This window comes from Bufo bufo, chromosome 5 (assembly GCF_905171765.1).
Source record: "Bufo bufo chromosome 5, aBufBuf1.1, whole genome shotgun sequence".
In the NCBI taxonomy this organism is placed as follows: Eukaryota; Metazoa; Chordata; class Amphibia; order Anura; family Bufonidae; genus Bufo; species Bufo bufo.
Genome location: NC_053393.1, coordinates 37,537,665 through 37,551,222, shown reverse-complemented (window position 1 = coordinate 37,551,222; position 13,558 = coordinate 37,537,665). Strand labels below are relative to the sequence as shown.

Below are 13,558 nucleotides of genomic sequence, written 5' to 3'. Positions count from 1 at the left end.
GTTTCTGGTTAGGAATTGTAATACAAAATAGATCTTAGAACTTTTCATTCTATACAATGTATCCATCTGTTCTAGGATATTATGTTTAGGTGAATAGATGAGTCTTTGTGCACCCATAGGTCTTCATAGGAAGGGACAGGAGAGTAGCTAAAGGGGTGAAGAGGTAGCAGTTGCACCCAGGCCACATCGAACACCAGTATCCTAAATGGCATATAGTAGGCGGGGGCCATGTTAAAGTTTTGCATTAGGGCCCCCAAAGCCACTATGGGACCCTTCTTAGTGAACGCCCCTAGACCTAGAATTCTGGTACAAACAGAGCCCGACTAACTCCTCGTAAATCAATGGGATTTAAATTCTCCATGTTTGTGCGTGCAAGCTGTGCTCTTCATATATACAGCAGCTGCCCAGATTTAATTCTGAGCCACAAATTTGTTTTCCGAGAGAAAGACGCCAACATAATTTGGCTTCTTTATGATAAAATGGGGATAAAAAAAACAGATCTTATTGAAAGAAAATTGCCTACGTTTGGTGCGACAGAACACAGCTCCGGCAAAGAGATCTTTATTCTTTTTCCTTTTAACCTTTTCAAAGTCGGTTCTGGAGAATTAAGAAGCATTAGATTGGCGTGAAAGAAAGCGCTGAATAAATATGCGTGATACGTCTTGACATTCAGTCACTGACGGATCATTTACTGGGGCTGCCTGGGTCGTAGTTAAAGGAGTTTTTCCACCGTAGGCTCAGGGCTGGGGTTGTAGTGGGTACGAGGGAGCAGTCACATTATCTATGGTGCCCAAGGATCCCAATGCCCCTCCGTCACATAAGTAGACACCAGTACTATGGATGAAACATGGATGATGGGACTCTGGTAGAGATTATGCCGTGGGGCCCGGGGATAGAGTCAATGAGGGAAAGAGAAGACAGGGATACCCAGAGACATCAGATTGCTCTTGCCCAACATTAGCTTCAAGTTACTCTTCTGCCCCAACCTGTGTTTCACCAGATGTGGCGAAGGCATTTGTATGGCTCTCTCCATTCCAGTCTATTGGGGCCAGGTATATGGCTAATATTTGTATTTTTAGAACAGGGGATCCCATTCTCTCAATAGGTCGGGTTCAAGAGGTATTTCCACAATGTACTGAACTTGCGGCAAAGTATTATGGCTGGAGTGGATTTGACAGTTCTGGGACCCCATTTAAAGTTATGTCTGCCCCCTGTCACACCACTAAACTTTGACCCATAGCATTGCTAGGTTCTGTTGTGTCACTCCTCTAATATGGAGAGCTGTTATGTGCCCCCCAACACTGTATAATGCCCCACTTATGAGCTCCCAACACTTTATGTGCCATCAACATAGAATATTGCCCCCCTTGTCTGCCCCCAAGACAATATGGTGCCCCTTATAAGCCCACAAACAGAATAATGTCCCCTTATGTGCCCAATACAATATAGTGCCCTTTATGTTTTCCCTACACAGAATAAAGCCCCCTTAAGTTCCTCAACACAATATGGTGCCCCTTATGTTCCTCCAACATAGTATAATTCCCCCTTATATGCCCCAACACAATATGGTGCCCCTTATGTTTCTCCAACACAGTATAAGGCCCCCTTATGTGCCCCAACACCATATGGTACCCATTATGTTCCTCCAACACAGTCTAATGCCCCCTTATGTGCCCAACACAATATGGTACCCATTATGTTCCTCCAACACAGTCTAATGCCCCCTTATGTGCCCCAACACAATATGGTACCCATTATGTTCCTCAAACACAGTATAATACCGCCTTATGTGCCCAACACAATATGGTACCCATTATGTTCCTCCAACACAGTCTAATGCCCCCTTATGTGCCCCAACACAATATGGTACCCATTATGTTCCTCAAACACAGTATAATGCCCCCTTATGTGCCCCAACACAATATGGTACCCATTATGTTCCTCAAACAGTATAATACCCCCTTATGTGCCCAACACAATATGGTACCCATTATGTTCCTCCAACACAGTCTAATGCCCCCTTATGTGCCCCAACACAATATGGTACCCATTATGTTCCTCAAACACAGTATAATACCCCCTTATGTGCCCAACACAATATGGTACCCATTATGTTCCTCCAACACAGTCTAATGCCCCCTTATGTGCCCCAACACAATATGGTACCCATTATGTTCCTCAAACACAGTATAATACCCCCTTATGTGCCCAACACAATATGGTACCAATTATGTTCCTCCAACACAGTCTAATGCCCCCTTATGTGCCCAACACAATATGGTACCCATTATGTTCCTCCAACACAGTCTAATGCCCCCTTATGTGCCCAACACAATATGGTACCCATTATGTTCCTCCAACACAGTCTAATGCCCCCTTATGTGCCCAACACAATATGGTACCCATTATGTTCCTCAAACACAGTATAATGCCCCCTTATGTGCACCAATACAATATGGTTCCCATTATGTTCCTCCAACACAGTATAATGCCCCCTTATTTGCCCCAACACAATACGATACCCATTATGAGCCTTCAACACAAAATAATGCACTCATGTGTCCCAACACAATATGGCGATCCTTATGAGCCCCCAACAAAGAATATTGCCTCTTATGAGCCCTCAACACAGATTAATGACTCCTAATGCGCCCCAAATACATTATGGTCCCCCTAATGTTCCCCCTAATGCAATATGATGCCTCTTTTCTCACCTAGCCTATATCTCTCACTACAGATCTTCTTCGGTCTGTCTGGTGCCAATGCGCCGGAGGCATGATGATGTCACTTCACCACACCTTCCAGCACCATATCGCAGGTCACAGGATGTATGGTGGAGCAGGGCGATGATGTTCATTCTACTCCCAGATGCTTAAACCGGCCACCGCCTCAATAGGTTGGCACCATCTATTCTCTGCATACGTGCAGGTTTCAAAAGTGGGACCCACATCTTAACTTGGCTTCTGATGAGCAATTCAGAGGGTGATTTCCAGGTACTCCACTCCTGTACCCCTGAGAAGGGATGTTGTTTGGTTACTGTCCACTGCCAGGGAATTTTGTGTAATTGACCAGTTTTTTAGACAGAACTGAAATCAGATCATTAAGGCTACTATAGTCGCTATAGATTTTGGGAATATAATACTGATGCTAACGTGTAGGTGCAAGAAGACTGTCTGAAAGCGGCCATAAGATGAGACATCACTGCAAACAGCAGTATTAGACATACACCAGAAAATGAAAAGGATGTCATCAGAAAATGAAAATGACGTCTGTGATTTCCCAACACAGCCCTGTGGCATACAAGGAATTACTGTCAATCACACTACAGTCCCACCCACAAGGATTTACACAACAAGGTAAACACTGGGGGCAACAACAAAATATAGAAATATTTGGTCACTTGTAATGCACAGTTTTATTACTTTTGACTTGTTTGGTTATTGATGTTTCTAGGAGTTTTCATTTTTATGTATTTCTTACATTTAAAGGGTTATTCTGGGTATCAGTTATCACCTATCCCTTATGTATAGCTACCACCAGTGGTGTTGAGGGTCCACACATGGTGTAGGCCACTAAAAAAAGACTCTCCTAACCAAATTAAATATGTAGGATGGGTTGTGCCACTATAAGGAAGTTGACCAGTTATAGAAAACCCATTTAGTCATAATACATTTTTATTGTTTTTTCTTCATTAGTAAAGAGAACAATTCTTACATACTTGTTCAATTGTACAGTAAGCGAAAGTTGGTCTCAATAGGTCATGTGAATAATACTTATTACATGTATTATAGTTAACTTTACGTACAGTAGGTATCAGTTATATTGTAGAAAACCCATTTAAAGGGGTTGTCTGACAATCTTTTTTGTTCTTTGTGTGTTTCTAACTAGGCAAATGTAAGGGGTTTACAATGCACTTACTTTACCTGCAGTGGCTCCTTTCCCAGATTTCACTGAGGGTCACATGACCTGTGATGTCAGCTTCTCTCCCTGCTCTGATGATGTTTCGTGCACAAACCTGAGAGAGCAGGTCTGTGTCTGTACAGGAGACGTCACTGTGCTGGCTACGCCCCCCCCCCCCCCCCCCCCTGCACTGTCTTCCCTTTGTCTCCCTCTTCCTGGATTCTTCAGGAAACTTTAACACCTTCTGCAGCACAGACTCAGGGCTAGATGCTTTCCTGAGTAGCTACAGGCAGTGAAGAGACATAGGATCTTTCCTCCTCATCCTGCAGACACAGAGCTGACAGACTGGAGTTCTGCAGAGCATTGCACAAGAACAGATAGGGGGAAGATCCTGCGTGTACCCGCAGTGTCATTGTACAGCTGGGACTACACATAGAACATGATGCTGAGTATCCCAGCGGTCAGACATGTTACTCAGGGTATCCCTTGTATTCACTTCCTTTGCAGAGCAGGGGGAGGGGCATAAATATTTACAAGGAAAAACTCTGAGATTGTTGTTATTGCAGGTAAACAAAAGCTAGAAGAGAACCAGGGAAATGCCTAAAACTTGCTTAACTTAGTTATATATTTCTGACCATTAGATTTACAGTGCTATATAATTTTTTTTTCATAACTCGGACAACCCCTTTAAGGCACCCTCTGAGTTAACATCTTTATTTCCTAGGATCTTTAATTCCTAGTGGAAAGCAGTTATAAACTCTCTCTGGAGGACCTGTCCTGTACTACACAGACAGTCCATTAACCTTATTGGACACAGTGTAATACCTAATTTCCCCTGTGGTGGTGCTGCAGGGAAACAAGTTACTGTACTTCCAGGCTTCCCCGCAGATTACAGCTGATTGCTGGGGCTGCATGTAGAGAGACTCTTTGTGATGAGCTAAGTGGATCCTTCTAACAAGTACAGGTGGCTGTAAGTGGAGTAACACTTTAAGAGAAGAAAAGTTTCTTTTCCTAAATCACAAGAAAACTTGGAGGAAAGAAATCACACAGAAGTAATAACCAGATGGGAATCATAACTCTGATTTATCTGTTTTTGGCTTTTTTCTTAATATCCAAAAGGCACTTTAGGAGAACATAAAAAGTCTAATACCTGCTTTTTATCTCTCTTCTTCAAACTCCGGCCTGGAGACCACAGGAGAGGAGAGAAATTGATGTGAAGCCTTGAATTCTCACAACCATCTATGTGTCCATGGGGGCTTCCTTCAAAAAGGTGATGTACAAGACTCTGTGGCTGCCTGGACTCTCAGAATAACTAGTCTAGAATGGCTTTTCTGTCTCACTGAGTTTTCATTTTGATTTCAATTTTCATTTTGTTCATTAGATATATTAGAAATAATCTGCTTATTTCTTTCCTTTAATGTCATATTTATTTTTGATTTTTAAAAACTACTCTGAGGGCGGCCATATTGATGACACACTTTCATCTTGTATTATCTGTACAGACAGACCAACAAGGCGTGTGCAGTTTATGGTAGCTGAAATGAAAAAAATCTAGAATATTTGCGATTACGAAGATATAGCACTATATCCCAGATATTCATGAATTCTCGAAGTGCCAATATTCGAGATAAAAATTCACGATTAGAATATTCGCGATCAACTCTACTGATTAATTAGGCAGCCGTATTAGATAGACCTCGCTGTTCCATGTTGTACCATAGTCCCCTGAGTTGTGATGATATTTTCAAATGACAATGGTCTCTTTGCCATCGTAACTCGAATGTGTATCTGACTTATGATTGTGCCATCAGTGTCCATCAGCAGAACATGGAATTGGCTGAAATATCCAGCCAATCGCTTGCATGTTCCAACTAAAAGACACATTCTGATTTGCTAGATAGCCCTGAGGAGAGGTTACGGTTTAGAGATTTCATGGCCCACCATCTCCTCCCACCAGCACTTGCATTGAGAGGCCCCTCACACACTCCACAGAAAACCCTCCTTGTCATCCAGGAGAGAGTAACCTTGAGGGGGCATAAGTAAAGTCAGAGGCGTAAACCCCTCTGAGGCCTTGGCCTTAGTCGCTGCTGCAATTAGCCCATGTGGCCCCTCTGGCTCCTATAAATAGTGAGGGCGGTGGGTTACCAAGTTCCCTAAGGGCTCAAAGACTATAGACTGCTCCGTTCACCTTATGTCTTGCGGCTGTGAGTAACTGGGCACATAGAGGCTGACAGACGCCATCCAGTTGGGCTCCATAGACCCTTTGTTTGAGCTTAGTGGCCTTAACAGACTGCATGGCCCACAAATTCCGTCCTGGGCCTCAGGGACACTGCACGCACCATATACACAGAGCAACACGGGTGAAATGACCATGACTGATCTGGCCTGCAACACCTCCCAACTAACCCACAGCCTACACCACTCATCTTGGCACTTAAAATTGGTTTCAAGTCAACCTTGCCTGAAACCAGGGTTGTACAAATTGAACTCCCTAACTTCTTGCTGTGTGACATTCTGCCTCCTTCGGAACCAATTACCAGTTACGGACAGTTATGTTTTCAACAAACAATGGCTGTCCTGGGATCAATTAATATTGTATGTTGAGGGACCACTGGTATAATAGCTTTTACATAGTAATATGTCTGCAGGAAGTAGCTGATCTTTCCATATTGCCTACTAAAAAAGGCAACACTGCCCCTTCTCCATGTTTGAAAGAGAATGACACCCAGATAAAAGTCCTGGGGTTTCCTAATAGGAAAGCTTGGGTGGTCCAATGCCATATTGTTGCCTCTACATAGTATGTCCATGGGGTAGACCCCCCCCCATTGGGTGGCATTTGTATTCAATAAGATTTTAAGGCCACATATCCACAGTACTGCAAATGGACTTGGGGTGGAGGACATTCCTGAAACGTACAACAGGATTGGCACCAGGTTAATGTGCACCTTAGGACTTAGGTGATAGAACCACAGCGAGTCACCAAGTGTAGTTGAAACTGGTATCTTCTAGCATAAAGAATCCATGCCGAAGTCCAATATTAGGATCTTATTCGGACGGGACAATATCAAGGACAAACGGGAGCTGACCGCAAAATTGAGAGCAATCACAAATAAAATCCTTAAAGGGGTTTTTCCACATACTGATGGTCCAGTGTTCCCCTTTTTAAATGGAGTGGCGGTTTGCGCATGTTTCCATTCAACTCTAGGAGTCCCATAGATTTAAATGGGGTATCACTGAACTGCCACTCCATGCAAACAGGTGAACAGAGGACCTCTTATTTTTGTGACCTGTGGGGTCCCAGGGTTTGGACCCCACTGATCAGACACATCCTTTATCCTGGTGGGAAAACATATTTAATGGACAGACAATGGACCTTTAAGGGTATGTACATTTTTGCAAACTCTACATAATAGCAAGAAAAGGGGACAACCAAAAATAAGTAAACATGACGGCAGAATCAGATTGTTTGGTCTCTGCGGTCAGGGAAAAGCCTTCATAGACACTGTATACACGAAACGTAAGACTTATCTTTCTACCCGAGATTATTTGCAAAGTTATTTTTCTTTTTTCATTTTAGATGCATCAGAGCGATAAGGAAAATGATTGCAAAAAATGTACATACCCTTTGCCTACACTTTGTAGAACAAGGCTTTAGTTTGCTACATGCCTTTGTAATTTCCCCCCCCCCGCCCCTTGTCATAGAATTGCTTACAATATTGATTACGGCTCCAAGGAAATTAATCAAAATGGATGCAAAGATGATGACGTTCCTGGCCAAGTACGTCTCATTAATCCAGCAGCAGGTTTTCCGGAGCACGAGGGGCAGACATTTATAATCCTCGGCTGTCGTTATCAGGACCAGTGCAGAGTGCAGCATTATCAGTATAGAGAACTGAATTACCATGGGCATCAGCCTGAAAGATAAAGAGCAGACAATTCTGTATTAAAGAGTCAATGTACTTATATAACGTTACATAAATCAATAGTACCAGCGACCACAAGAAACTTTGTAATATGTCTTATCGGTGAGAAATCTCTAGTTCCCCTGTTATCAGCTCTCTACCTTTCCCTTGCCCGTTGCTAATTGCTTTTCACTTTGAAAAATGCTTTGAATTCCAATTCGAGATGGAGCAGCTACACAGGAGGATCATATTACGAGCAGCAGCAACACAAGGGAATAGAGACACTAAGGTATAGGAGGTTTATATGTCAACACAAGTGCTAAATTCACAAACTAAACCGGTCAGTACTTCTCGGTTATGTCTTCCATGATCATAGAGCTGCCTCTGATTAAGAGAAGGTTAGGAGGCAGCTTCTCCTCTACTTTCTGTGTGCAGTGGATGGCAGCTAGTCTTATCCCACCATGTATGGGAGACTTGCAAACTAGATGATCAGCAAGTACAGAGGAAAACTTCTAGAAATGCCAGCTAAGTGATATAATGGTGTTATTCCTCATGTACACACATTGTACTATTGATGAGTGCAGAGTTTGTTAAAAGGTTAGGTACGCCCTAAGTGCAGAAGTCTTTTTTTTTTTTGTAAAATGCTTTTTCTATCAAAATACACTTCAGGGGAACAAATAAGAACACTCCTATGTACACACGTGTCTATCAAAGCCAGCACTCTGCACAGATTCAATGTCAACATTAAGTGTTCTTCATACACTGGGAGCGTCTTGTTTCGTCTTGAGGAGGCGCCTCTCAACTGGAGGCACTTCTTGTTTGCAAAAAGCAAGAATGATAAGAAGAGTAATTTCACTAAGTACACCTTCGCTGAAGAGCTCCGTTGTACTTCTTCTATTGCCTGCAAAAATACTGCTTGCTTCGATGATTTTGAATTGACTTTTCAAACGTAGTACGTTTTTCGGGAATTGCTGCAGTCAATATGTTAGTTACATATGAGGTGGGGGGGGTCATAGAAGCAATCAGAAGAGGGATGAAAATATTCACGTGTAGGGAATAATTAGGAGAAAGTGCATCAAAAATTTTAAAAATGCAGGGGGTGGTCAGAATTCTTTAGGCATAAGTGTTGCAATCCTTCTGATAAAGGGCATAACTAGGGGAAGGTGGCAAGACAGGTCACCCTGGGGTGCTGGGTACAAGTGCTTTTGCTAATGTATTTATACACCACCTAAAATGCATACTAAATCTTTGACCCAGCTGAAGCAAACGCCAACTAGAATTCTGGCAAGAGGGATACGTGGACTGGCACCGAGTGCACGCCTGTCAATAAAGAGGTCGTCCAACTTAGGCCTCTTTCACACAAAGTCAATGGAGGACGGATCCGTTTTCTATTGTGGCAGAGAAAACGGATCCGTCCCCATTGAATTGCATTGTGGGTCATGCTGGATCTGTCTTGCTCCGCATCCCAGGATGGAAAGCAAACTACAACATGTTGCGGTTTGCTCTCCGGTATGGGAACGCAACTAAATGGAACGGAATGCATTTTGGAGCATTCCGTTCTGTTCAGTTTTGTCCCCATTGACAATGAATAGGGACAAAACTGAACCATTTTTTGTCCGGTATTGAGCCCCAATTACGGATCTCAATACCGGAAAACTAAAACGCTAGTGTGAAAGTAACCTTAGACAACCCTTGTTAAAATTTCATTGTGGAGCATCTTCAATCCATATCCTATGCATATGAATGGAGTTTCTGCAACCTCAAAGTCAGAACCACAAACTTCTGCATGTACTAACGTAATATTACCAAGACTAGATAAATTCTGCTTAAAAACCACAAAAATTCTCAGGAGGACTTTTATCTTCTGATGACCGTACTAAAAAAAAAATCTCTTGATTACTTTGCTCATCTGATGATCTGGCTGGAAATCAATCTAGAAGGAGATATGACTCGTTCAAAATACACTTTTAAAAGGGACCCTTCCCCAAAAAAACAAGAGTTTAGTGTGCATTTCAAGTTCTATATTGCACTTAGTAAAAAGGACTCTGTTACGTTTTATTCTGTACAGGAGAAGTAATGTAATGTATGTACACAGTGACTGCACCAGCAGAATAGTGAGTGCAGCTCTGGAGTATAATACAGGATGTAACTCAGGATCAGTACAGGATAAGTAATGTAATGTATGTACACAGTGACTGCACCAGCAGAATAGTGAGTACAGCTCTGGAGTATAATACAGGATGTAACCAGGATCAGTACAGGATAATGTAATGTAATGTATGTACACAGTGACTGCACCAGCAGAATAGTGAGTGCAGCTCTGGAGTATAATACAGGATGTAACTCAGGATCAGTACAGGATAATGTAATGTAATGTATCTACACAGTGACTGCACCAGCAGAATAGTGAGTACAGCTCTGGAGTATAATACAGGATGTAACTCAGGATCAGTACAGGATAAGTAATGTAATGAATGTGCATAGTGACTGCACCAGCAGAATAGTGAGTGCAGCTGTGGAGTATAATACAGGATGTAACTCAGGATCAGTACAGGATAAGTAATGTAATGTATGTACATAGTGACTGCACCAGCAGAATAGTGAGTACAGCTCTGGACTATAATACCGGATGTAACTCAGGATCAGTACAGGATACGTAATGTATGTACACAGTGACTGCACCAGCAGAATAGTGAGTGCAGCTCTGGAGTATAATACAGGATGTAACTTAGGATCAGTACAGGATAAGTAATGTAACGTATGTACAAAGTGACTCCACCAGCAGAATAGTGAGTGCAGCTCTGGAGTATAATACAGGATGTAACTAGAGATCAGTGTTACAATGGTATTTCACTTGTTACCAATGTACCAGGAGCGTTAGTGTTGGCAGCTTGTGAATTTGAACAGGGACAGACTGACCATAGAACCTACAGGAAAATTTATTGGGGGGCCAATGCCCAGGGGGCCATCCAAGGCCTCCTCATGGCCACCGGCTAGGTACATAAAGAACTGATGCTCTCAGGATTAATTAATTTATGAAGGAGCATCAGGCACTTGTGCACCTGGCCAGCCGCCGCAGGCGTCCTCCTGAGTTTAACTGTATTGTCATCCTCAGGACGGTGATACAGTTGAACACTGTGGAGATGGCGGCAGTATTTTGTGCTGAACTCTGGCATTTGGTCCTGCTGTGGAGGTATTTGTTCTGCACTACAGAATTGCAGGCTCTGCCTACTTCTGTGGTCCATGCCTACTTGTAATGCCCTGCTTTGTGTCAGTTTGGACCCACCTACAACATGGGGCCACTTTTATATTTTTTTTCCAGGGCCACTATAAGTTCCCAGTCCACCCCTGGATTTCAATTTGGGCCATTGTGTTCCATGGAGGTTCATGTTGCCACTGCTCAGTGTATCCTGGCGTTGGTTACTTGTGGTGTGAATTGTGCTTATATTCCTCCTCAGTTCTGTACTGTGAGGGCTCACATCAGCGTTGCGAATTCCGTTATTGTTTTCCGTTATAACATGGTTATAACGGAAAATATAACCAGGACTTTCTTTTCTGTCCTGGATAACGCAAACCAGACGGTTTCCGTTATGATTGCCCATAGACTTCTTTTATCCGGGACCTCAGATACGAGACACTATTTCCGCAGTAAAGCTTCTGCTTGGGTAGGAGTGAAGAAGGTCAAGGTGAATCCGTCTTTAGTAATCACAAGCTTCAACGGAAATCCCCATCTGTAAGGAATGGCTTTATTACTTAGGACTTGGGTGACAGGTGGGAACTCCCTCCTCTTAGTCAGGGTAGCTGCTGACAGATCCGGGTATACCGCTAGCTCCTTATAGGCATAGACGGTTTATGACGTAGCTGAGAAAGAAAGGCCTCCTTGGTTCTATAGAAATGAAGCCTGGCTAGCGTGTCACGTGGTAAAGCAGGGTTGAGCTGTTTGGGCTTTGACACCCGGTGGATTCTGTCCACTAAAAAGTCAATTTCAGGAAGAGCAGGCAAAACCTCCCCGAGGAACCCAGTAAGAAAAGTCCCGTAATTGAGAATCCGGAACGTTCTCCGGGATCCCCCTAATACGTATATTATTTCTCCTACACCTGTCTTCAAGGTCATATAGCTTGGTCTTCATACGGGAGACGTCTTCCTCTAGCTCATGGTGAGCATCTATCAAGGCATTATGGGAGGTAGCATACTCCGCCATCTTGGTTTCAATGCGCGCAGTACATTTCACCCAGGTCTGATATTTCCCGCTTTAGATCGCTTAACATGGATTTAAAGTCGCCTAACAGAGAAGTGCGGAGGGCATTCAGCATAGCTTGCATATTCTGCCTAGTAAGCACGCACTCAGATATCTCACCCTCCGGCGTCTCAGAGAGGTGCTCTGCGTGGTGATCACACGAGGAGGGAAGAGAAGGTGCTTGCTCGCATGGTGATCGGCTTTCCAGGTCTGGAGCGGGAGAAGAGCCTTTAGCAAAAAACTTTACCGCGTGGCATCGTGATTGAGCCGTCAACGAGCGCTGACTCCAGCCCAGGTTGTCGCTTTGAGCCGCTTAGGTATCGTTCCTCAGATGGAGCTCCCTCTTCACCAGCGGTCAGACCCCCATAGACTTCTATTACGACAGATCAAAACGGAATGCCTCTAAAGGTTTCTGTTTTGTATTCCGTCTTAAGAATTCCGTTCGTAACGCCGATGTCAACCTGCCCTTAATCAGTCCCTGGCTGTGAGTTCATCTGTCCGTCTAATGAGTTTGTGAAGCCTGCTGTATCTGTTCCTGAGTTCTTTGTCGCAGTGATTTACGTCTCTTGAGTTCTGTGACCTGCCCTGGTCGTGCAATATGTCATTGATCCGTTTGAAGACTGTCTGTGCCTGTGTTGGAGTTTATATCGGATCGTTCTGTTCACAGGAGGACATGCCCTTTAATCAAAACTAGATACGTTTCGTTCACATCACAAACCGAGTTTAGGAAACTATAAAGCTCTGGTGAAATAACAGCCTGAACTAACAAGATTCAAAATTGGAAATAGCTGGAAAAAACAATCATCCACAGATCACATTGGACAACGCAGGTCAAATTGATCGAATTAAACAATCCCATGGACCGGCTGCAGGAGTACTTACTGTAACGTGGTCATCATTTCTACCACCTAGAAACAACCTGTCTGAGACCTTTCACTCTGGGAAGTCTGAGACAGCAGGCTCTTTATATCTGTCTTCATTGCCTGTTATAATGTCCCGTGGGGGGTATACTTGTAGACCTGCCTGGAGATAGGACTAGCTGACTACCTGCCCGCCAGGCGGAGGATATACTGTAGCTGTCCATACTGTGTACCGTATATGTCCTACAGATAGCAGGTATGGAGCCTTCAAATCACGATACGTCAACTGGAGTATAAATCCTATTTTCCAATATATTCTGAATTGATAAAGGCAATCTCCCAGTCCAGGACCCTCATCATTACCCAGAGGCTCATCATGCCTTCTAATTCCAATGAGAAGCATGAAGTATTTAATTTCCCCTGTGGGGGGCTTCCGTCAGATATTTCAAAAATGCTTAAAGGGCATCTGTCAGCAGTTTTGTACCTATGACACTGGCTGACCTGATACATGTGCGCTTGGCAGCTAAAGGCAGCTAAATGTACATATGTGCCCGCATTGCTGAGAAAAATGATGCTCCTCTAGGAGCAACGGGGGCGTTACCATTACACCTAGAGGCTCCGTTCTCTCTGCAACTGCCACGCCCTCTCCACTTTGATTG

At 43.5% G+C, this 13,558-nt stretch overlaps 1 protein-coding gene across 1 annotated transcript in view; it reads right to left on the bottom strand.

Moving 5' to 3' along the window:
• Positions 1-13,558, bottom strand: part of ADCY8 (adenylate cyclase 8) — a 305,922-nt gene that overhangs the window by 76,167 nt on the left and 216,197 nt on the right. The window contains exon 10 of the mRNA XM_040432058.1: positions 7,613-7,814. Within this exon, the coding sequence (XP_040287992.1) occupies positions 7,613-7,814 (202 nt within the window). The remainder of the gene's footprint in view (positions 1-7,612; positions 7,815-13,558) is intronic.